The 23,171-nt window shown below is 59.8% G+C and overlaps 1 protein-coding gene across 3 annotated transcripts in view; it reads right to left on the bottom strand.

The window, feature by feature from the left end:
* KNDC1 (kinase non-catalytic C-lobe domain containing 1) overlaps positions 1-23,171 on the bottom strand; it is a 63,678-nt gene that overhangs the window by 6,950 nt on the left and 33,557 nt on the right. For 2 of the 3 annotated variants that reach the window (XM_019793474.2, XM_034663513.1), the window contains exons 11-27: positions 22,420-22,497; positions 21,817-21,910; positions 21,107-21,269; positions 20,383-21,032; positions 19,912-20,056; positions 18,720-18,817; positions 17,499-17,893; positions 12,914-12,943; positions 8,499-8,592; positions 8,325-8,422; positions 7,977-8,197; positions 5,596-5,709; positions 4,572-4,719; positions 4,278-4,457; positions 3,459-3,665; positions 2,821-2,903; positions 2,394-2,544 (exon numbers count right to left, since the gene is read on the bottom strand). In XM_019793474.2, coding sequence (XP_019649033.2) covers positions 2,394-2,544; positions 2,821-2,903; positions 3,459-3,665; positions 4,278-4,457; positions 4,572-4,719; positions 5,596-5,709; positions 7,977-8,197; positions 8,325-8,422; positions 8,499-8,592; positions 12,914-12,943; positions 17,499-17,893; positions 18,720-18,817; positions 19,912-20,056; positions 20,383-21,032; positions 21,107-21,269; positions 21,817-21,910; positions 22,420-22,497 — 2,949 coding nt within the window. Of the gene's footprint in view, positions 1-2,393; positions 2,545-2,820; positions 2,904-3,458; positions 3,666-4,277; positions 4,458-4,571; positions 4,720-5,595; positions 5,710-7,976; positions 8,198-8,324; positions 8,423-8,498; positions 8,593-12,136; positions 12,812-12,913; positions 12,944-17,498; positions 17,894-18,719; positions 18,818-19,911; positions 20,057-20,382; positions 21,033-21,106; positions 21,270-21,816; positions 21,911-22,419; positions 22,498-23,171 lie in introns of those variants that run through there. The other variant, XM_034663514.1, reaches the window with a different exon arrangement.

Below are 23,171 nucleotides of genomic sequence, written 5' to 3'. Positions count from 1 at the left end.
ATTTAGGGAAGCTATATTTTGATTTCTCTCATGGAATTTGTAATGTTGTAGATTAGAACAAAGTGGGTAGAACCCAGGTTCCCTGTTCCCGAATCCTGGCAGGAATGAAGACAGGTCAGTCTGTTGACTAACAAATCCCTAAAGCTCGAAAATTCTCCCCCAAGAAGAAAAAAGTAGAAAACTCTGCATATGTTAATGGGCTTTGGGTGGACCTATGAGTTTGGGGTGAGTGGAAACACGAAGAAATTAGAAAAACAAATTGCAGCGGCTGTTAATGCTGGAATAGACTTACCTTCACTTTGCTGTCTGATGAGGAAGTGGTGGCCTCTGTGGGCTCTGGGGCAGCTGGGGCAGAGCAATGGTGTCCCCCGCACCCCAGAGCTCCCCCTGTGATGCTCTGCCCAGGGGCAGCAGGAGTGGGGGCTATGGTTGAGGAGACCTATTATTTGGGCCAGAGTTTGCTTTAAGGGAGCTGCTGCCCGTGGAGTGGTGGGTGTCCCCCCATGGGAAGGGGCTGTGTTACACAGGAGGAGCCCCAGTGGTCCCGACTGTCATTCCTCTACGTGCCAGTGCGGCTGTGTCATGTGAGCAGGACTCCAGGGACGCTCCATCCCACTGCTGGCCTCAGGTAGCAAGAAACTGGAGGCCTTGGCAATAGGGTTTTGACGGGTGGAGGTGCAGATGCACTAGGGACTGGGGGTTTCTGTCCTCTCCCAACACTCCTGAGTCGGTGGCAACCTGGAGGGAGGCGCTGACTTTGAGGTAGGTGACTGTCCCTCTTGGGCTGCCCAGTACCCTGCCTGAAGCAGGCAGAGAAGTTCAGGCTGAGATACCTGCAGTCCAGGCCAAGGCCCAAAGGACATAGAAGAGGCCCCAAAACAGCAAAAGTTTGACCTTGACTGGACCGCTGACCTGTGTTTCATTTATTCCACAGGCCGAGAACACACACTGTACTGCCTGTAGGGAATGTGACAATGACTAAGTTGTTCCCAGTCTTGGAGAGTTCACGTTAGTGGGACAGTTGGGAGTCACAATTCCCAGCCCTGGGACCTGGCTCAGGCAGGAGTGTGGAGTGAGCCCCCAGGGGGTGCACTCTGACTGAACCCTGAGTATGAGCGTGAGAGTGTGTGACGGGCTGTGTGTGAGCAGGCTGGTGTGAGTGTGGGAGAGAGAGGGTGTGTGTGTGATAGGGACTGTGTCAGGGAATTTGTGAGAAGATCTATGTATGCAACAGGGCTATTTAGGAGGTTTCTGTGTGTCAGAGAGATTATGTATGTGAAAGCAACAGTGTGTGTGTGTGGGAGGGAGCATGTGTGTGAATGTGAGGGGATATGTGTGTGAGTGTGAGAGGGCATGTGTCTGAGGGAGTGTGTGTGTGTGTGAGGGAGTATGTATGAGTGTGTGAGGGAGTGTGTATGAGTGTGAAGGAGTGTGTGAATGAGGAGGGTATGTGTGTGAGGGAGTGTGTGAGTGTGAGAAGGTATATATGTGAGGGACGGTGTGAGAGGGTATGTGTGTGAGTGTGAGAGGGCATGTGTCTGAGGGAGTGTGTATGAGTGTGTGAGGGAGTATGTATGAGTGTGAAGGAGTGTGTGAATGAGGAGAGTATGTATGTAAAGGAGTGTATGAGAGGGAGTATGAGTGTGAGAGAGTGTGTGAGACCAAGAAGGGTATGTGTGTGAGGGAGTGTGTGAGTGTGAGAAGGTATATATGTGAGGGAGTGTGTGAGAGGGAGTCTGTGTGAAGAGGGTATGTGTGTGAGCAAGTGTGAGTATGAGGGCGTATGTATGAGGGAGTGTGTGTGTGAGGAAGATATATGTGTGAGGGAGTGTCTGTGTGTGTATGTGTGCGAGTGTATATATGTGAGGGGGAATGTGCGTGTGAGGGGGTACTTGTGAGGAGTGTGTGTGAGGGAATGTGTGAGTGTGAGGGAGTAGGTGTGAGAGGTGCGTGTGAGTGGAAGGAGGGTATGTGTGTGAGAGAGTGTATGTGAGGAAAGTGAGGGAGTGTGTGAGTGTGAGGGGTATGTGTGTGAGGGAGTGAGTGTGAGAGGGAGTGTGAGAAGGGTGTGTGTGAGGAAGTGTGTGAGTGTGAGGAGGTATGTGTGAGGAAATATGTGAGAGGGAGTGTGTGAGTGTGAGGGGTATGTGTGTCAAGGGGTGTGTTTCTGTAATACTGTGCATGTAGCAGCGTGGCGCACATTGGAGAGCTGGATGGTGTCTGACGCCACCATTAACAACAGCTGTGACACTACTCCCACCCTTTGCCTTGGGTTGAGTCTATGGATTCCCTGCACTTGAAGAACGTCCGACTGGGGGTTCCACAGGAGGCACCACGTGCCCGTGCAGTTCTACCCCAAACCATTCTCTGAGATGGGAGCTGGAGGCACCAACCTTGGAGGTGTGGCTGGTCACGATTTCAGCTGCCACCCAGGTGCTGACATCATCTGCGCTTCTCAAAAGCTGTAATAGGTACTTGTCCTGCACGTAATTGGGCAGAAATAAGCTGCAGGTTTTTGCGGACAGAGACTCGGAGGAGCTGGCTCTGGAAGAGACACAGGTGCACATCACAGCAAGGACTGTGGAGGTGGCCCTGCCCAGCCCTGGGGCTGCAGGGGGCTCTCCAGATCCACGGGGGGGGCGGGGGGCGGCAGGATGGGCTCTGCCGAGAGGGGAGGGCTTGGCTCCGAGGCCGTTCATGACGCCCGCGTCTCCCTTTGGCCGCGACTGTCCACGAGACACTCAGATGAAGCCCGGAAGACCCTGCCACCAGCCATCTGTCCAAGGACTCTGGGGTGACACCCCACAGGTGAACACTCACTTGGGAATGGCCACACTTTTGTCCATGACGCCCAGGGCCCGTGAGTTTAAGAAGTGGACGGGATGGCACTTCTGAAATAATTCCTGTCAGAGGTAAGGACACAGATGTTCAGTTCTTTCCCAGGGGCCTGTGGACAAGGCAACATCTCTGGGGGATTCTCTATCTGCTGAGCCACGATGATAGCAGGTAGGATCACTGGGTCACCATCACTACTGTCACCTGCCGAGTGACACAGAGCAAAGGACGGCGGTGGTGTGTGCGTGTGTCTTAGGGTGGGATGCCTGGGAAAGGGACACCTGGGGGTGGGGATCAGGGTGGCAGCTGAGGCCCCAGTGGGGGAGGAAGCCCGCAGGGCGCCCTCTAGTGCTTGCGAGGTGGGAGTGTCAGGGACGCAGGAGCAGGTCGGCAGTGGGAGTGGTCTGTGTGCTGCCAGAGCTGTTCTGGAGCGCTATCCCCACCCGCCCCCTGCCTGTGCATCTGGCCACATTCACTGCCCTCCACGTGTCCCTCCAGCAAACATCTGAGCACCAGAGCGTCCCTCCCCGGGACGCCCCTGCAGGTGAGCCGTGTGCAGGCCCTCGCCCTCCATCCTGGGGCCAGTGGCCCTCTAGGCTTGCTGGCCACGTGGCCCCCATCACCTGTTGCAGCAGGGTCAGCTGGCTGAAGAGCTGGTGGGTACTGTACTCGGTCAGGAAGTAGGGCCCCTTCTCGTTGGCCTTGGCATAGGGTCCGTAGAAGTCCTCGAAGAAGCAGGGCTTGGGCAGGGCAGACGCAATGGTGTACTGGCGCTCCTTGTGGTGAGGCAGGGCCAGCCCATTGCCCCGGGACAGCCTCCAGGGGAAGCTCTGCAGGGCAAGGTCAGGTTGTGCTAAAGGGGCCGTCAGCGCCAGCTGGTCCCTTCCAGGTGGGCAGCCTGGTGGGTGTGGGACAGGGGAGGACCAGGCTGGCTCCCAGCCCGGGACCTTCAGACTGGCTCGGCGAGAGCCACAGAGCAAATCCCTCCCGCCTGTGGCCGTGTTGGCTCAAGGACACCTGCCTGGTCATTTCAGCAGGTCCCCCATGGACAGAGCCACTGAAGTTTGGGGCTGTCCCCATATATTATGGACAGGTCCCTTCAGACCCGGCCCCCATCCCAGGCCATTTCCTGACAATGGTTTCTTCCACCCAGATCTCCGGCCGGAGAGTCAGGAATATTAGGTCATCTGAGCACCTGGCCGGGGCTCCTCTGCTGTCCTGTCCTTGTGCAGGGGGAAGAGGGGCAGGAAGTGCCAGCCTCACAGGGCTGGTGCCTGGGACTGACAACGTGGGGAGCACGTGTGTACGTGTAGGCGGGTGTACCTGTCTGTGTGTTCACAGGCATGCGTGCACGTGTGTGTGCATGCACTCTGTGTGCTCTGAGCTGGGCTCAGGGGGCTGCACTGCCGGCCCCGGGAGGCCCGCCCGGGAGAGGCCCCCACCTTCCGGGAGACGCCGTCTTCTGAGAGCCTCTTACAGAGGGCGTTGAGAGGTCTGGCGTCCTCCTCGGCTTCCTTGGGGTCCTCCAGGTCTGTGCCACGTGAGGTGCCCTCGGACCGCCGGTCAGTGCCCACCTCCAGGAGGCCCAGCAGGTGCTCTGCGGAGCCGTCCAGGGGCAGGATCTGGGCAGATGCAGAGGGCGGTCATTCGCCCCCCAGACAGGGCTGGCGCCTCTCACCCCCCGAGCGCGGCCCACGGAGGCGCACGGGCTGCTCAGGTGCTCTGCCTGCACTCACCTTGGAAGAGATGAAGTCCTCAAGCCTGCCCAGCAGCCCGGTGTTCCTAGTGAAGTCCACAGCGTAGCAGTCTTCCAGCCAGGCCCGCAGGAGGCAGAAACTTCGCTTGTAGATCTTGGTGAAGGTCGAGCTGGGGTCCTGGTGGGCCCTGCAGGCAGAGGGCAGGAGACCTAAGCCGTGCGGGGTCCCCTGCCGGCCCCCCGAGGCCTGTCTGCTGCCTTGGGCGGATGGCTGCATGCGGTCACACGGCCAAGCAAGGCGGCGTCGGTGGGGTCTGAGCGTGGCTCTGTCTTCAAGGGCTATTTGAGCCCTACCCTCCTGCCTCAGGGGACAGGAGACAAACGCAGTAGCTGCACAGCTGGGCGCGGGGCTCGGTGACCTGCTGCCTCTCCTCCGCCCTGGCCTGGCGCCCAGTCCCGGAGCACCTGTCACCCGCTGCAGCCAGGGCTCGAGATGCTAGGGGTCTGGGAGACGGCGTGCGGGCGCTCTGCAAGAGGTGGCCTGGGAGCTGGGCTCCACCTGTGGAGGTCTCTCCTGTGAGTCCCTGCCCCCCGGGGAGGGAGCGCGCGGCGAGTGTGGCGGCGATGCCCGGCCAACTCAGAGAACAGGCCAGAGCATGTCCATCTAGCCTCTCCCCCACTGACCCCAGCCCTTGGCCGCCCGTGTACTGCTGAGGAAGGCTGAGGGCAGGCAGGACCCTCCCCCATCTCCCGTAGCTGGCGGGCTTGGGACTCACCTGTCTTCCTACCTGCCCCTGCCCCCACCCTCAGCCTTCCCCCATCCTCTCTGTCTCCATTAGCATCAGTGGCCTCTCTCTGGCCACTCTTGCCTCCTGCCCCTGCTGGCTTCCTTCTCTGGGGCCCCACGTCCCCTATCCTTGCTCTTCCTTCTCCCACCAGGCTCTGCCCTCATCCTTATCGGAGTCACAGTGACTCCCTGGCCCTTCGAAGTCACTAATGAGGTGCCACGGGGTCCACCCTGTGTCTGGGCTGCCCCTTGTGGGTCCCTGGGTCCACGGCCATACCTGGACAGGGTGCTGTTGATGCGGTCCAGTAGGAAGTGCAGGAAGTCCTGGGGCGTGCAGAAGTACCGGAAGGTATAGAGGAACTGCTGCACGTACCCCTCCAGGAAGGCGTCGCTGGGGCGGAGAGGAGGCGGTCAGACCACAGGCACGGCTGCAGCGCGTCCTGCCGCCCTGTCGGCCCGCGGCCAGCTCCTGGCGCGCAGTTTCTCCCCATGCCCGAGCAGCCAGTCCCTGGGGGGCCCGGGCAGGCCTCTCCTCCCACCAGACCTTACCTGTGCTGCAGGTAAGTGGGGGGGCCTGGCTCCCCGCAGTCTTTGTTAGCAGTTCTGGGGTAAATGTGTGAAAGAGTACACAAAGGTCCGTGAGGTCTGTGTGTGTGAGCGTGTGTACATGCGTGTCTTTGCCAGGAGGATGGCGGACAGGAGAACCACTTGGAGAAGTAAAAGGTGCATGTGGGGTAGTGGTAACGTTAGGGACTCCCAACCATGTCTGGTGGGAGGACTTTCTTTACCATCGATTTTTAAGGGACCCTCACTATCTGCTTCTAGAACCTGTCCAGAAAACTCCAATGCGTGGGCAGCAACCCCAGCCCCCGAACTGGAACTCACTGAGTTAGAAATGAGAGTGGCAACTTGTGCCCCAAAGTTCTCAGTTTCTTCAGGGCAAAACCAGGTAATTGAGGGAATGAGGGTCCTTACCGTTCACTGAGCATCCCCCACCCTCAGGGGTACCCCAGGGAGCCCCAGGTCAGGGGACACCATGCAGGTCAGTGACTGAGTCCCGGAAACAACAAAGGTGCATGGGTCCAGGCGAAGCCACCGGGAGGTGTTTCAGAGCAGAGACCTGGTGTCTGAAGAATGAGGGCGGCCAGCTCCCTGGTCACCCTGGGGCTCCTGTGGGCTGGGGATGCCGTGGCTGGGGTCAGGCCCAGCCTGCGAGGATAAATCACATCATGAGTGAAGGCCCTCCCCTTGTTGGAGGTGCTGTGCATGCACAAACACACACACCCATGCACGTATGCACATGCCCCCATGCACACACACCCCACTCACCCCACAGACACACATGCACACCCCCTCACATGCACACACACACCATTTCACACACACACCCATGCACATATACAAACACCCCACTCACACACCCACACATACACCACACACGCATAACACACCTCATTCACACACCGACACACATATGCACACACACACCCCACTCACACACATGCAGACACATGCACACATATGTCTCCTGTGATCACACAGCCAGCCCTTGGTGCGTGTGTGTGGTATGCCCATCTTGCAAAGGGTACACCCGGGCCCCGGCTGCTGGAAGGCTCCCAGCACAGCCAGGTGCAGCCCACTATGGGAGTTCAGGGTGCGTGGCAAGAGGCTGCTGTCCTGGGAGGCCCCTGCTCTTAGGGACTTCCCTTGTTCCCTGACAGTCCCCAGTGTTCCCTGCTGACACCTGACCATCAGTTCTGGGGTCACCACAGCTTCCAGCTCAAAGAAGGTCTTGGGGGCTCCCAAGTGTGTCGTGGGTCTCCCAAAGCCAAGACTGGGTGAGGCCTCCCACCATTGCCTGAGAAGGTAGTCTATACTCGACCCCGAGCTGCCGTGCCCCATGCCTGGGCGTGGGCCAAGCCATCGGGTCAAGGGAACCTGCCAGAAGGTCCTGTGCCTGCGTACCAGGTGGACATGAGAGGCCCATCCATGCGGGACATGTGGCCGTGCCAATGGACAGGGTGGGGACAAGGGTGGAGGGGTCTGGGGGGGGTCCTGGGGGTTCCTGTGACCCTGGGTGTGAGGGGACTGGTCCTCCCTGCCGCAGGGTGAGCACGCACCCCTTGTTTATCAGTTAGGGTGTTTGATGAGTGACTGTCATGCTCATACCCAGAGACAGTGGCTACAGAAATAATTCAATGAGCTGAGCCCAAGCTCCCTGGTGTCCCTGGGGAGCTAGGTGATTAATTACCGGGTGTTCTGGCCTGGCAAAGTGGCTGGGATCTAGGCATGTCTCTGAGGCTCCGGTGTGTAATTTTAGAAGCCCTGGGCTGTTAATTGTGCATGGCCACATTCCCCGGCTCTCCTCCCAGCACCTGCCCGGGCGCATCTGAGTCTCCAGGCGCAGGTCCAGCCAAGAGCTTGGCAAAGGAGGCAAATGGCAGCTGACACAGGACGCTTAAAGTTCTGATGAAAACAGTTTTTAAATTAAAAAAAGTATCAACCCATCTCAGATGAGGGAAGGCAGAGACTTTCCTCACCTCATTCACCTCCTGGGGGACCTCTTTTTTTCTGTCTCCCTTTTGCTTTCAAAAGGGATGAAGGGGTCCAGGGGATCCCACAGACCCGCCTCCCCACTTGGGGCACGGGCAGCTGCACCTGGAGTAGAGATACGCCATGAGCCCCAGAGGGGTGCCAGCCTGCAGGACACGGGCCTTCCTCTGCTTGCCGCCACGCGGGTGCTTGCTGACGTTGTAGAAGATGAGGGATGAGGACTCGTCCAGGGGGCTGAAATCCAGCGTGTCGCAGTGGGCCGCCGAGATGTTCACGATCACGGGCAGGGCGCAGGGCTCCAGGCCCCACCGCTCTGCGTACATGACCTGTGTGTGCGGGAGACGCGAGCTGCCTCCGTCTGGTTGGCCTGCTGCCTCCAGGTGCTGGCAGGCCCCAGGGCTGGGTCACCCTGCTACCGATCCGGGGGGTGGGCAGGGATTCGGGCAGACTTGCCTGCAGGTACTTCTTGACCAGTCCCAGGAACTGCACTTTGCACTTCATTTCTTCCAGCTGCCCCCTCAGTTTGGACAACATGGTCTTCACCTCGGAGCCTGGGGGTGGGCAGAGTTGGCACAGAGCAGGCCCCGCCCCCGGCCCCCGGGAGCGCCGCTGTCCAGCCCCGTGTACCTTTACTGCGCTTCTCCTTCTGCAGAAGCTTCTGGTAGAACTTCAGCGTCTTCCGGTAGTTCCTCTTCTCTATCAGGAGCTGCTGCTCCAGCTCCTGGCCGGGACAGAGCCCCTGAGCCCGGCAAGCGCCCGTGCCCCAGCCCACGCCCCACGCTTTCCCGGCCTGCTCTCGGGAGGCGGCCTCCCCGCAGCGCCCGCACAGGACCAGAGCGCAGGACACACCCCACGCAGGGACACCAGGGTTCCTATGGGACCTCACGGGGATGCTGTCATTCAGCCACAGAAACAGTATCTGTGTGCGCCACGTGGGACGTGAATCCGTCAAGGAGCGGACTAGGACACGCGAAGGGAAACCTCGCTGAAGTGGGGGGAGGAGGCTAGCAGGGAGCGCCACTCTCGGCGAACAGCAGAGCCAGCGGGGACCTGCAGCTGGACACACCGCTCTACCTCGTGGGGACTAGGAAGGTTTCCTCCTGCCCTGGCAACAGCCCAGCCAATGAGAGACGCTCACGGCCCAGCCAATGAGAAGCCGTCACTCTTGCAGCTGCCGTTTTACTCCAACGGACTTTTAGTTTACAACAGGTTCCCCGACACCCCCCATAAGAGAGCCTCCTCTTTGTCCCCAGGTCTCCCCTGTGGTTTTGCCCTAGTTTGCTTTTGTATGTTGCAGTTCTCTGCTTTCCTGAATAAACCATTTTTCTGGTAAAGTAACTGTTTCATTAGGAAGGTCAACAGAACTGGGGCGCAGGGCACCTCAGTAAATTGGTATTTGCAAAGTACATGCCATTGAGTCACTTAAAACAATGAAGGCAGAAAACGCTGAGGCAGCTAGTAGCCTGTCCCAGCTTCTCCACCGTCCCCCACCCCAGGAAAGCCAGGCCCCCAGCACAAGAAGAGGGTTGGGGTGCAGGGGGTGCAGGGGCCAGCGGTTTGGGCCCCTCCCTGGTCCACCGAGGGGCTGCCCTTCTGGAGAGGTGTCCAGGACCACTTCTGGCTGGTTGGGGGCGGGGGGCTGGCCTGTGCTTCAGGCCTCCCTGGCCCCCTTTGGCCCCCCAGCCCGGCTGAGGGCCCTGCTGCCCCGCGAGGCCCCTGCAGGGCCCCCAATGTGACTGCCGGGGGCACTGCGTCCCTGCACCTGGGCCCTTGTGGGTGGGGACCCCACCAGAGGCCTGGCCGTCCGGCTTGCTGCCACAGACTCAGGCTGGCTAGCCCCTGTTCCCTCCGGGCCCCTCAGCCGTGCTGCGCGGGGACAGCGGCCAACTCGCGTGTCCACTGCAGCCCGAGGGCAGTCCAGAGAGCCACGGTGCCAGCGGGGGTTCCTCAGCGTCATGGTCTGTGAGGATGCCCAGCAACAGGGCTCCCAGCTCCCTCCTGGCATGTGCCAGGAGGGTCCACAACCTTGCTTGGCAGGGTGGGGGGCATTTCACCCAGCTCTGTCCTCCGATCAGGACTGTCTGGGTTCTTCTCTCACCGGGAGAGAGCAGGAAAGCCTCGACGGTAGGGCAGGCTCAGGGCAGAGAGTGTTAGAAACGACCGGAATCCAGACATGGCTCCTCTGTTCAAGAAAGAGGTGGACAGATGCAGCCTGACCCACTGCCCCCTCCCTGTGGGGCCCTGGGCTGAGGAGGGGTGTGATTCTGGAGCTGGAACCTGGCAGGACCCTGGGAGGAGACATTGCTTGAGCTCCCCTGGGTCTCCAACTGGGGCTCTGAGGTTGCCTTTTCCTGAGGGAGGAGGGCAGGGGTGTGGGGTGGGCACAGTTAGGGCCAGGTTAGGGCCAGGAACCAGAGGAAGGGGCAGAGGCCCAGGGATCGCTCAGACTCCCAGGGAAATAACTTCCTGTTAACTGGGTTCAAGGTGGCCCCAGGGTCCTGAAATGGCCACACTGACAGGAGTCTTAATCTGAAAGCCAAATACACTCTGGTCTTCATTTGGGCACATCTAATCAGCTCAAACCCAAACAAGCTTTCCCCTAATCTCCTCTGTACTTTGCTTTGTTGGTAGCATTTATTTCTGTACAATTTTGTGAAATTAAAAATGCCGGTGGTGTTTTTATTTAAATATTCGAATCCCCTCTATCTGGTGGTTTTACTGAAAAGGTGGTTCACGTGGCTGTCTTCTTCCTTGTGCCGCTATTTTAACAGCAGGGTAGCAGACAGACACGCCAGGTGGTAGGACCTCCAGGCCCAGGGCAGCTGTGGGGCAGGGGCTGTGCCTGGTGCTGGGGGACATGGTGCAGACTGAACGCAGACCTCCCTCCCTCTGCCACGTCTCGGTTGTTAAATCAGGTCCCCTGGGCCCCCTAGATCCTGCTCCAGCTGGGCCACGAAAAAGCTGCAGGGGAAGGGTGTCCCACACTGGGACGGCAGGCCGTCTCTTTCCATGGAAACAGGCGTGGAGAAAGTTGATTTCCACCACAGCCAGATCCCCACGTGAGGCAGACGCCTCGGCAGGATGCCTGCTGGTCGCAGCTCCCGCGGCCCCAAAGCTTCTGGCACATCTTTCGGCTGGGACTGTGCGTGAGGAGTGTGGATCTGACGTCACACAGTCTGGCTCCAAACCTGCCTCCCCAACTTGTCGGCCCGAGAACCCCATCGCCGGTCGCCAGGGTGGGGGACAGATGAGCCCCCAGCGTGTATGGGGCAGAATGCGTGTGCAGGACCTGCGTGTGCCCCCAACATGGGAGCCACGGGCCGCGTGTGGCGGCTCTAGGACTAAAAGGACATGAAAATGGCAACTCCGCTGTCTTGTGGGCCACACCTCAAGTGCTCAGCCACACACGGCTGGTGGTTACCCGGCGGATGGCACCCATCTGGAACGGTCGTCACTGAGGACAGTCCCGGGGGGATGGCACAGACCCTGACAGCACACACGCAGGTGGCCCCCCACAGCTGGGTGTCCAGAAGGACTCATCCTCTGCCCTTGAGAGGTCTGGCTGGAGCGGGGCCGAGTGTCTCTGCAGTCCCATCCACACATGCTTCTCTGTGATCCTGGCTGGCTGAATCTTTCGTTTTCTTTCTTACTTTTATTTTTTTTAAAGATTTTACTTATTTATTTGGGCGCCTGGGTGGCTCAGTCGGTTGAAGTCTGCCTCTGGCTCAGGTCATGATCCCAGGGTGCTGGGATTGGGCCCTGCATCGGGCTCTGGGCTCCTTGGGGAGCCTGCTTCTCCATCTCCCTCCGCCTGCCGCTCACTCCCCCTGCTTGTGCTCTCTCTGTCAAATAAATAAAATCTTAAAAAAATTATTTTACTTATTTGAGAGAGAGAGAGCACAGAGAGAGGGAGAAGCAGACTCGCCACCAAGCAGAGAGCTGGACACGGGGCTCCATCCCAGGACCGTGAGATCATGACCCAAGCCAAAGGCAGCCGCTTAACCAACAGACACACCAGGCGCCCCTGACCCTGGCTTTCTGAAGACGCCATGACCCTGGCTGACATTCCCCAAAGCCTGAAGACGGGCAGGATTGCCCTTAGCCCTGCATTCCAGGGCTCTCCTTTTGTGTGGCTCAGGACTGCCATAGGGAGAGCACCCTGTGACGCTGATACAGACCCCCCCCCCCCGAAGGCCGAAGGGATGCACCTGCTTCCCAGTGGAACAGGGCTCACACAGACTCCAGGACCGTTCTGACTGGTTTTAAAACTAAATCTATGTGAACTAAACTGCACGCAAGGCGGGATAACGGAGAAGACACACGCGAGCGGGCAGAAGCACAGCAAACTGACCACGGCGGGCGCGGACTGGTGAGGTCTAAATAAAACACTTAGGGTCATTTGCATTGAGGTCTTTCCCCTGGCCTAACGCAACGAAGGGTTTTCCCCAGAGAATTACGAGAAGTAAACGCGAATGATCTGAGGCACAGCCTCACACAGAGGCTCTCGATTGACACGGGCCTGAAAGCTGGCCAGTACTGGGGACAAAGAGCACCACAGGCGGAAGGAAGCCAGAAAGCCAGAACTTGTGGACAGAGGGAGAGAAGAGGGATGGACCGAAATCAGCACCAGTCACCTAAATACTGAAAGCAAAGCCTGTCTTAACAGCAGGTGAAGGGCAACAAAGCACTTGGGCGCCGGCTTCACAGCCTGGGGCGCCTGTGGTGCGGGCGCGAGGAGGCACGGGCACACAGCCCGCACTCACGGCAGGTGCACGGGGGCACGTCGGCATGCGCTCGGTGACACACGGAGACAACACGATGCCCTCCAGCCGCTCCGCCCACCCAATGCCTGGGCCTGCTTCACACTCGCTCGGTTTGGGTAGCGAATGTGAAAATGTGTCCAAAAGTTGTTTTACACCTTTCGAGTTTGCCTGAGGCTCCTGTTTTGAAACAGACACAGGGGGTTCTCAAAGAGAAACGCGGAACTAGGGCCGGCCTGGTCCAGTCCACCCACGATGCAGACGAGGGCGCGGGAAACTTACCTGTCTGCATTCCGGTTCCAGGAGGGATGTCTTCCCAGGTGAGCAGGAACAAAAGGGAAAACAAAGTCACTCTGGGTCACTCCACAGTGTCCCTCAGACTGCCCGCCTCCCCCTGTGTCCTGCAGGAGCCACTGCAGAGTGTGGGACTGAGCCCCAGTTTCAGAGATGGGAGGCCCAGGGCACCTCGTCCCAACCACAGGGTTATGGTCCAGATAAGAGCAGGCACTGGTCGCCAGCACCCTTTTGGTCTGAGCTGGTCTCTGTGCCCGCTTTCAAGAACAATCTGAGTATGGTGCAGGGGTGACCCGGGCTCACCAGTGGGTGTGTCCCCCTGCAAGGGGCTGCCACCCCGAGGAGAGCACAGGATTGAGGAAAGGGCCCCGTCAGCCTACACCAGGCACTCGCACACGCAAGAGCCACCCTCTGCAGTGCTGGAAACAGGGCAGTCTGTCCATAGCCGTCCATCATAAAGACGGGACTACGGTCAGCAGGCGTGACCTGTGAGGTCAGAGGATGACCTATGACATTGGAGGACACATCTGGACTCTTAGCATCCCCCCTTCCCCACAACTGTTGGGATTAAGCTGTTGGGAAAGCCAGTGTGGACACAGTGAGCTGCCTCTAAAAGGGCCACACCCTCTGTTACTAGAGGCATGGGCACCCCCTGGCCTCCCTGGTCCCAGGTCAGTGGGGCTCCTGTCTCCTGGTCCAGCTGAGGTCAGAGTAACAGGAAGGCGGTAGAGTGGTGTGCACGGGATGAGGGCAAAAGAAACTCGGCGGCGATGCTGCCTGTCTCTTCCCTGTTCACTTAGATTCTGCTAGAATGACATATGCTAGCATTGGTTCAAGTTCCCAAGGCCAATGATCATCCCTCTCCCCCTTTTTTTGTTCTCAACTATTTTTTTTAAGGATTTATTTATTTATTTATTTAGAGAGAGAACACTCGAGCGCAGTGGGGAGAAGCACAGGGAGAGAGAGTCCCGAACAGGCTCCCTGCTGAACGTGGAGCCCAACGCGGGGATCGATCTCGCAGCCTGAGATCATGACCCAAGCTAAAACCAAGAGTCGGGTGCTTGCTTAACTGACGACACCACCCAGGCGCCTGCTCTCAGCTAGTTTTTAAATTTTTATTTTGAAAATTTTTTTGTGACAAAATATACATAAAATTTACCATTTTAACCATTTTTCATCATACTGTTCAGTGGCGTGAAGTACATTCACCCCGTTGTACAACCATCCCCACCCTCCACGTCCATCTTACAAAAGGGAAGCTCTGTCCCCATCAAGCCCCCGTCCCCTCCCCCTGCGCGGTCTCTGGGAACACGGCAGCTCCGAGGACCTCACGGAGGTCCTGGTCCTTCCGCGTCTGGCTTTCATGCAGCATCAGGCCCTCGGGGCTCCTCCATGCGGGAGTGGGTACCAGCCCGTCCCACTGTGCGTATTCTCCATCTCTGTCCGCCCATCCGCTGATGGGTACTTGGGCTGCTCCCACCTCCTGGCTGCTGTGAACCCTGAGTGCAAACAGCTCTCGGAGTCCCTGCTCTCAGCTCCTGGGGTAGACACCCAGAGGTGGACTTGCTGACTTCCCTGGTAAATCGAGGCTTAATTTTTGGAGGAAACTCCAGAGTGGCTGCATCATTCTGCATTCCCACCAGCCACGCACGAGGGCTCCGGTTTCTCTGCATCTCACCAACACAGTATTTTCTTCCTTAAATTGGGTAAGAGCCATGGTACCGTGTGTGAGGTGGTGTCTCACTGCGGTTCTGATCTGCTTTGCCCTGATGACCAATGAGGCTGAGCACTTTTCGGGAGCTTTGCGCTATTTGAGTAACTTCTTTGGAGAGATGTCCATGCAAGTCCGTCAGCCCCTCTTCACCGGGGACTTGGGTGGTTGCTGTTGTGTCCCCTATACACTCTGGAGATTAAACCTTTCTCAGATATGTGATTTGCAGATGTTTTCTGCTGTTCTGTGGTTTGTCCTTCCCCTCTGTTGACGACGTCCTTTGACGCACAGAAGATTTGCATTTTAACTGAGTACAGCTTCTCTGTTCTTACTTCTGTTGCCTGTGCTTTTGGTGTCGTGTCCAAGAAATCGTTTCCACGTTCAGTGTTGCAAAGCTTCTCCCCTGTTTTCTTCTATGAGTTTTATAATTTTAGCTCTAATGTTTAGGTCTCTGATGTTTCAGTTAATTTCTGGAATTGGCCTACGGTACAGGACGGACTTCATCTTTTTGCAGGTCATAACCCGTTTTCTCAGTGCCGCGTGTTGTGAAGACTGTCCTCTGCCCGCTGGCCGGTCTTGGAGGTTTGTCAAAAATTACTTCCTCACGGGCTTACTTCTGGGCTCTCCAATCTGTCCCGCCGGTCTCTGAGTCCGTCCTCACGCTGGGACCACGCTGTGTTGACAACGGTAGCTCCATGGCAAGTTTGAAATCTGAAGTGTGAGACGTCCGCTTTTGTTTGGCTAGTTGAGGTCCCTTGAGATTCTGTATGAATTTTAGGATGGCTTTTTCCGTTTCTTCAAAACCCATCGTTGGGCCGTCGCTCTCCTCAGCTCACCGGTGTGGAGCAGCACGGACGTGCGGATGCCTCACTCTTGGGGGTGGAGGATGGTTCTGCGTTCCTTCTGTTGCTTCTCCAACCGCTCCGGCTCTGGCTGCCGGGGGCCCCGCAGCTGGTCCTCTGATCTTTGACGTGCCCCATCACGTGTTCTTGATCACGTCCTCACTTGCTGGCACGAGATGGTCCCGGCTCGTGGTCACAGGTCTTGCCCCCTCCCGGGGCCCGTGATTTCTCCCAGGAGCCCTGGTCCCTTTGACTGGAGGACGGCCCTGGAACCAGGACCCTGGCACAGGCTCTCACTGCTTCCAGGCCCTCAGCAACACAACTAGGAAATGCACGGAGTGTATTTCAGGGAAGCGTTTTAGTTCCCCATCGCCCCACGTCACGGCACTCACTGTCCATGGGCCCTTCTCACAGTGACGAACGCTGGAGCCTCAGGACCCTGCAACACCAGGACAGCCCTGATCCACGCCTGGTTACGAGCCCTGTCACGCGCTGTGGCCCCACCGCTGGTCCCACAACGGGCAGTATGGTGTGGCTTTCTGCCTCTTGTAGTCTGGTGGTTTTCCACTTCCGGGAAAGGCCACTGCAGCTGGAAAGCCAGTGCTGCTGGAGTGAGAACATCCAGCAAGTCCGAGTAAGCTTCATTGTGTGCAAATACACATCACAGAAAAGCAAGTGGGGGCGAGGTCTGCAGGCCCCCAAGGGGAAGGAAGGCGAAGGTCATGGGCTGGGAGCCGCCGACTCTGACGCGGTGGCACAGAGCTTCCACGTGGTCTGATCGGAGGAGCCCTGACAGCCTACGTGGGGACACCCTCAGTGCCAGGGCCCCACGGGAGGCTCCTGCCAGGCCCTGAAGTCTGGTGCCTGCGATGGCACACGTGGGGGACCACAGCATGAAGCCGTGCGCAACAAGGAGAGTCCACAGGGTGTGGCCCCCATCCTCACACGTGCAGGCCGGGAGCAGGGCCCTGCTTGCTTTCCAGCTGGAGCCTGAGCAGAACGCGAAGTTCAGGCAGTGGCAGGAGTGAACAATGTGGGGGAGCCCCGGGGGAAGGCTCAGATGGTGCCGTCTGGGCTGGGGAGACAGTGTTCCTGTGGCTTCTGCTTGGAGGCCAGAGGAAGTGAGTCATGCAGGGCAGGTAGGGGCGCCAGGAGCAGGATGCCTGAGCACTGACGGGGTCCTTCCTGTCTTCTGTCCTGGAGAGTCAGGCCTAGCGCATTAAGGCCCAAGTGGGAGCTCCTGGTCACGGGAGGAAGGCTGCAGCCCAGGTCCCAGGTCCAGGGACTCTTGGTCACTTGGGAGTGGGGCCTGCAGCCCAGGTCAGAGCCGCTGGATATGGGGGGCGGTGCCCAGTGGTGGGGGCAGCAACCTTGAGTCCAGACCTCTGCAGGGTGCCCTCACCCAGGGGCTGCCTGGCTGGCCACCCTCAAGTTTGTGGGTTCCTCTCACCCTGCTGACCAGGGAGAGGCCGAGGCTGCTCTGGCTGGGATGGTGCAGGAGGGATGCTGCCCACCAGAGAAGCCCAGGCTAGATGACCCCCGGGTCCGGCCGGAACCTGGGCAAGGCACGTACGGCGTCTTCTCATCTCAGTGCTGCCGCCCGAGGAACAAGAGGCTGCCTGGGAGGAGGGGGCTCACCGGCCTGCCCCCTCCAGAGACACAGCCCGAGGCCAGCTGTGGTGGCCAGTACAAGGTGACCTCCTGCCAACTGGCACCCACGAGCCCAGCTAGCAGTGAGAAAGGCCATGTCCTACCCCAGATGTGGAGGACACACCCAGATGAGCACAACGCTCCTGTGGGAGGACGCACAGGAAAGGTGCCCAGACCAGCGTGGGGTCACTGGTGGCAGGTGGGGGTGCCCAGGAGTGGGACGCAGGGAGGGCCTCTGTGCACAACCCCCCACCACCTGAGTCACCGGGAGCTCCCGCTGCAACGCAGGACTCGTTGCCCAGGGCGCCTCTGTGGCCACAGTACCACCTTCCCCAACACCGCCAGCAGCGGACGGCAGCCCAGGACTCACCGGGCTCTGGGCGTCCACGTCACCGGCCCCGCCGGCTTTCTGCCTCGCGAGCTCCTTCACGTAGCTGTAGACGTCGGCGCCGAAGCAGTCCGCCTCATAGAAGGCGCTGCACCACCCGGGGCTGCAGCTCTGCAGCTCGGCCGGGCTGGGGTGCACAGCCAGGCCCCCCTCCTTGGGCCTGGCCAGCCGGGCCACCGCCTCGGGACCCAGGCCCCCTCCCTGCTGCCCGTGCTCTCCGGCCTCCGGCTGCTGTTCCCGCTCCGCTTTGACTGACTTCTGAGGCCGGAATCCAACCTCCAAGTTCCCCCGTGAGAGCTCGTCCGCGTCCACATCGGACAGCGACGGGGGCGGGCAGGGGGCTCGGCTGACGCGCGCGGTGGTCGGTTTCTCCTTCCCTGCACGGGAGAGGAGGATTCCACTTGGATCTCTAGTTCGTGTGGCAGAATCCATCACTAATTGTTTACGGAGAGGCCGCTCGTGCTCAGTCGGGGACGTGAGGCCCCTCGGGATGGCCAGGTGCCCCCCTGCTGCTCTAGGGGGCCCAATAGGGTCCTGAGGGTTCAGGGCCATGTTCCTGCTTCCCAGGAGGGCCCCCCAGGTCCCCTCCCAAACACAGGCTGTCCCATGGGGCTGGAGTCCAGAGCGGAGACGCCCGGGGTTGTGAACCGCTTGTGCAGAGATGAGCACAAGGGACCGAGGGGCCGAGGGACTCACTGGGCACAGTCACTTTGCTCTCAAACTTCCTGGGGCATGCACTCAGTAAAAGGGTGGGATGAGGGTCCTCGCCACCTGCTCCAATGGCCATCATACGTGTGATCATAGTCATGCAACCTGATTCCTAAAACCATGTCCCACTCAGACTGGATTTCGTGAGATTACAAAGATTTCAGTATTCTTGGAGCCCTGAGCTAACATTCCAAAAAATAAGCCTCAGAGTCTTTAAATGGCACGTTTTTCCAGGAAAGATGCAAAGATTTCCCCATCACCAAGCTGTCAGCCGGTGATTCTAGGAAGGAGAAGTGGCCTCCCAGCCCCCAGCCCCCCGTCCACTGGGCTCCAGCTCACCCCCAACCTGCTGGCCTGGGAGAACCCCCTTCACAGCACAGAGTCCCCCAGGGAGGACAAGCCCTGCTCTGGGGACTGATGGAAGCCTCTCCTGTAAGAGGGTCAACATGGACCCCGCCGTGGAGAGTTCTTGCCCCCAGAGCCCATGTCTCTTACCCGCTCCATGCAGCGATGGCCTTTTGCTGGACAGTGAGCAGCCACTTACGGTGCTGGTCGCGCTGCCCTCGGGCTGTGAGCCAGCCTCCTCTGAAGCACTGCCATCAGAAGGAAGGATATTGCAGGGACCCCCGTGGGCCCCCGCCCTCGGGGCCGCTCCCCACAACGCCGCAGCTCCCTGCACTGACTCCAGCAGGAAACTTTAGGTGGGTGTGGGGAAGCCCCCGAGCTCACCCCAATGTAAATGCACGCTGAGGCTGGGGCGGGGACAGGCCAGTGACCCCACCCCAGCACCCCAGACACATACCATTTCACAGAGGCCCCATCTATGCTTCCCGAGGACACCCTGACCTCAGGCCACAGGCTGGCACAGAACACTTTCCGTCCACAGTAATTAAGGGGCCCAACTAATTGGCACAGGGCTTTCCAGGTATTCATTTCTGGAGGTCCCCAGACGGCCCTTCTCCACATGACCAGGACACAGGGAGTGCGGGAGTGGGTGGGGTACTCGTCTGGACGCTCTGTTGCCTTGTTTGCAGAGGCAGGGAGCACTGCAAGGCGCCCCCACAGCTCCCACGGCAAATGCTAAGTGACCCCCTGTCCTACCTGCCCGGTGGGTCCACTGGAGGCGGATGGGGCTGTGGGTGTGCCTGGAGCTCAGGGACAGGGTGTCAAGGCATTGGGGTCCAGGCATGGTTCCGGCCCCTGGCGTCACCCCCCACCCACATGGCTCTCTACAGTCCACAGCACAGGAGCACCAGGGCATAGTGTGTGAAGGGGCTGGGGGCCACGGGGCTGGGGGCACCGGGGGAGGGGAGCTGCCTGGTCCTCTGGCGGCCATCACCCCACCTTGTGCCATTAGGATGGGAGCTGTCACCCAGTGCCGACCTGGATGGCGGGGTGGGGGCAGAAGCTCTTCCCTGTGGGGGCATCCTCCCCTCTGGGTGTCTGGTCCCTTTGCCTCCTCAAGCTGGTACCTGAGCAGGGAGATGTGCCTCCGGCACCCTGGGAGCCCACAGCCCTCTCTTCCTGCCCAAAGGAGCCCGGTGCCCAGAGGGAAAGCTGTGGGTTAGGATGGACTTCAGGCCCAGCGAGAGGGACCCGGGTGGGTGGCCAGTCTGGGGAGCTGGACTTCCAGGGACCAGAGGAGGGAGAACCGCCTGGCGGGGGACCCCAGGGTGGGGGAACTCACTTCTCGGAGGGGGATATCCTTCCGTTCACCACTTTGAAAAGACTCTGCAGCAACTTCTCTCCCCAGTAGAGGTCACAGAACTTCTCCGATATGGCCCCACAGAAAGTGGCGTAGGTGAGGTCCTTCAAGGCGTAAATATATTCCCCTGGATTTGCAAAACGATAGCGGCCAGTCACAGTATGGGTGAGCATCCCCTCTGGGTTCTCTGCTCTCTACAGCTGGGGATGGGGGGAAGCTGGGGTGGGGGGGAGCCGGCTCTGAGACCCTCTATCTGCCTGAGGCTCTGCTGCTGGCCGACCCCCCGGGGTGCAGCTCTGCCCCCTGAGCTCTTCATGCAGATGGATGAGTGGGGGCCCCTGGTCCCCCTTCACACTGACCCTCCCTCAGGGAGCTGTGTACCCCCCATGGCCTCTCCCAGGTCCTGGGGCTTCTCTGGGGAACCCTGTGGGCACTGCCCCCCCCCCATGATACCCATGATCAGAGCTTCCAGCCCATTGTCCAAGTAGCCGTCGAAGGCAAACTCCTCCTGGATTAGGCGCATGGCCTCCTGCAGCGACGGGCAAGCTGTCCGCTTTGGGAGAGGCGAGGCATCCACACTGGAGAGACAGAGCTTGCGGTCTGCTGGCAGGGGCCGCTCTGGGTGACTGTCTGGGGCCTGGTTGTCCTGCTCTGGTACAGAGGTGCCTTTGGGGCTGTCTGGACTCGCCTTGGCCTGGAAGGGGTCCCACAGGGCTGATGACGGACCCCCAGGATCCTGGCCTGGGCCCTCGGTGGCTTTGCTCCTGGGTGGCTTGGCTGGGTGACTCGGGTCATGGCGGGCTGCCCCGGACCCCGGCATTCCAGGTGGGACGGGTTTGTCTGGCCCTTCCTCCATGGGAGGCGCCTGTGCCTTCAGGAGTGGGCCAGCAGCAGAAGGCTCGGGCATCACGGGTGAAGCCCCCTCTGGGCCAGGGGGTGGGGTGCAGGAGATCCCCTGGGCCGTGTCTCTCGGCGCTGACTCTCTGAGAGGTCCTGGGGCTGCTCCCTGTGGTCCAGGAGCAGGTACGGGCTGCTCAGGAATCTTCCGGCTGCCGGCGGCTCCGTGGGCCTCAGGAGCCCGCTTGCCATCACCCTCCTGGTCCCTGACAGCACAGAGAGGAGAGAGCACTCAGGGGTGGCTTGGGGACCCTGCCAGCCCCAGGGTGGGGGTGCTCACCTGGCGTCCCCTGCATCTGGGGCCAGCACGACGGGCTTGAAGTGTGCGGCAGAGCCAGTGCAGGCAGCCGGCAGCAACGTGGCCCCTTCGCGGCAGGGGGGTTGAGTGGGCACGGGCCCCTGCACTGCCACCAGCCTGGTGTCGCCGCTGACCCGGACAAAGCCTGGGGATAAACCCTGCGTGAGCACAGGCGGTGTGGGCCAGCCTGCGGATGCCCCGGAGCACCTCCCACCCCTTCCACAAAGCTGTGGTGGCTCCTCCCACCTGCCATGGGTGCTGTGCCCCCCACGCGTCTCCAAGGGGACTTCCAGAGACCTGAGGGGGCCGGAGTCAAGGGTGATGGAGCTGGGAGGGTGGGGCTGGGTGGGAGCGACGAAGGCGGCCTCAGACGGGACGAGGGAGTGTTCTTCCTGCTGCAGGACGGGCTTACCACCCAGACCGGGCAGGAGCCGGTCAGCAGGATGTGTGCATGGACATAGGAAGAGAGCAGAGGGACGCTGGGGTCACACCGCCTGCTCTGGAGGCTGGCGACACGGGAGCGTGACTGGGCCGTCTGAACAGAGGTGGGGAGTGAACGGCAAGGCTGCCGGGATGTTCTGGACACCCTGTTCTGGGGCCCAGTGGTGCCTGCCTGTGGGTGTCCACTCAGGGCTGGGGGTCGGCAGTGGGAGTGGTGGGGGGGCAGGAGAGGCTGGACCCAGGCGGCCCACCTGAGCTGGGCCTGAGGGCGGGTGCTGTGCTGGGGTTCAGTTCGACCACCGAGACAGCGTTCTGGAGGCTGATGGTCTCTTCCTCCTGGTCAACCTGAGGCAGGAGGACATGGACAGTCCCAGTCAAGGTGACACCAGGGCCTGGGCACCCCCAGCCCACACTGACTCACACAGCTGGACTTTGGGGACACCGCTTCCCAATTCAACAAGGTTTTGGTAGGTTTCTAAGGCCTGGGAGGGTTATGGCACCGTCGGAGACCCTGGGCTTCTCAGAACTCAGACGCCCACATGTTGCCGGGTGGGATATGGTGCCTGCCCACCCTCCGAGGGCCCCGCCTGGGACAGCATGCTCAGGAGGTAGGCGGGCACATTTATAAAGCACACCTGCTACCTGAGGGTTGCTCTACAGGATACGCACCCCCCCCCCAGGCCGTCAGCAGAGAGCCAGGGTGTGGGGCTGCCAGCAGGAGGAAAGTTACCACCTCTTTCCTAAACTCACTCCTCATGGACAGTGAACAGCAAAAAGCAAGGACCCTCATCTCCCCAGAGCCCACAGGGCAGAATAAGGGGTCTTCCCCCATGCTCTGGAGGTCCTCCTCTTACCTTGCAGGTGGCTGCCCTCAGGTGGGCTAAAATCTTTCTGCTGTCCATGCCTCGCTGGAGGAGGTAGGTGCTGCAAACCTGCAGAAACGACGAGCCCCGTGAGCAGGTGCTCGGAGATGCTGCAGGCTGGGCAAGGCCCCACGTCACTCCAAACGTGGAGGGGAGGGCGTCTTAGGCAGGAGCCCTTCAGACAGTGCCTGGTGGCAGGAAGGAGGGCCTGGGGGCTTCCTGTACGGGAAGATCCCACGGGTGCCCCTTCTTGGGGAGAGCAAAGCAGGCCCCAGCCTCGGACAAGCCTGGGATGAAATTCAGCAACCCCACACAGAAGGAATAAAGACTGAACAGAAATGGCCTTGGTCCCTCCCTGGGCCCCTGCCCCGCTGACAGCCATCGCATGGAGGGGCGAGGGGTGAGGGGTGAGCTGCAGCCTCCGGGGGTGGGGGGCTGCCCCAGCGCTGGAGAGGAGGGAGACAAGGACATATGCCCTTTTCTAGCAGGCCCCTCTAAGAACTATGAGGAAGGGAGAAGACCCAAAGCAGAATTACGGCAAAACTACTGAGCTCCCACATACACAGACAAGACAACAACACCCAAAACTGCAACCTAAAAAACAGGCAAGAGAAAAATTCTGTAGACAATTACGATTAACCGCAATTTGACACAGGCAAGCCTGAGTCCTTTGTGACCTTGACAACAAGGTAGTGTCCGCTGCAGGGTGAATGTGGATTTGGTCCCCAGAGCCATGTGCTGGG

The sequence above is a fragment of the Ailuropoda melanoleuca genome, chromosome 6, assembly GCF_002007445.2.
Source record: "Ailuropoda melanoleuca isolate Jingjing chromosome 6, ASM200744v2, whole genome shotgun sequence".
Taxonomy (NCBI): Eukaryota; Metazoa; Chordata; class Mammalia; order Carnivora; family Ursidae; genus Ailuropoda; species Ailuropoda melanoleuca.
Note: the sequence above shows the minus strand (reverse complement) of the source record. Positions and strands in the feature narration are given on the sequence as shown.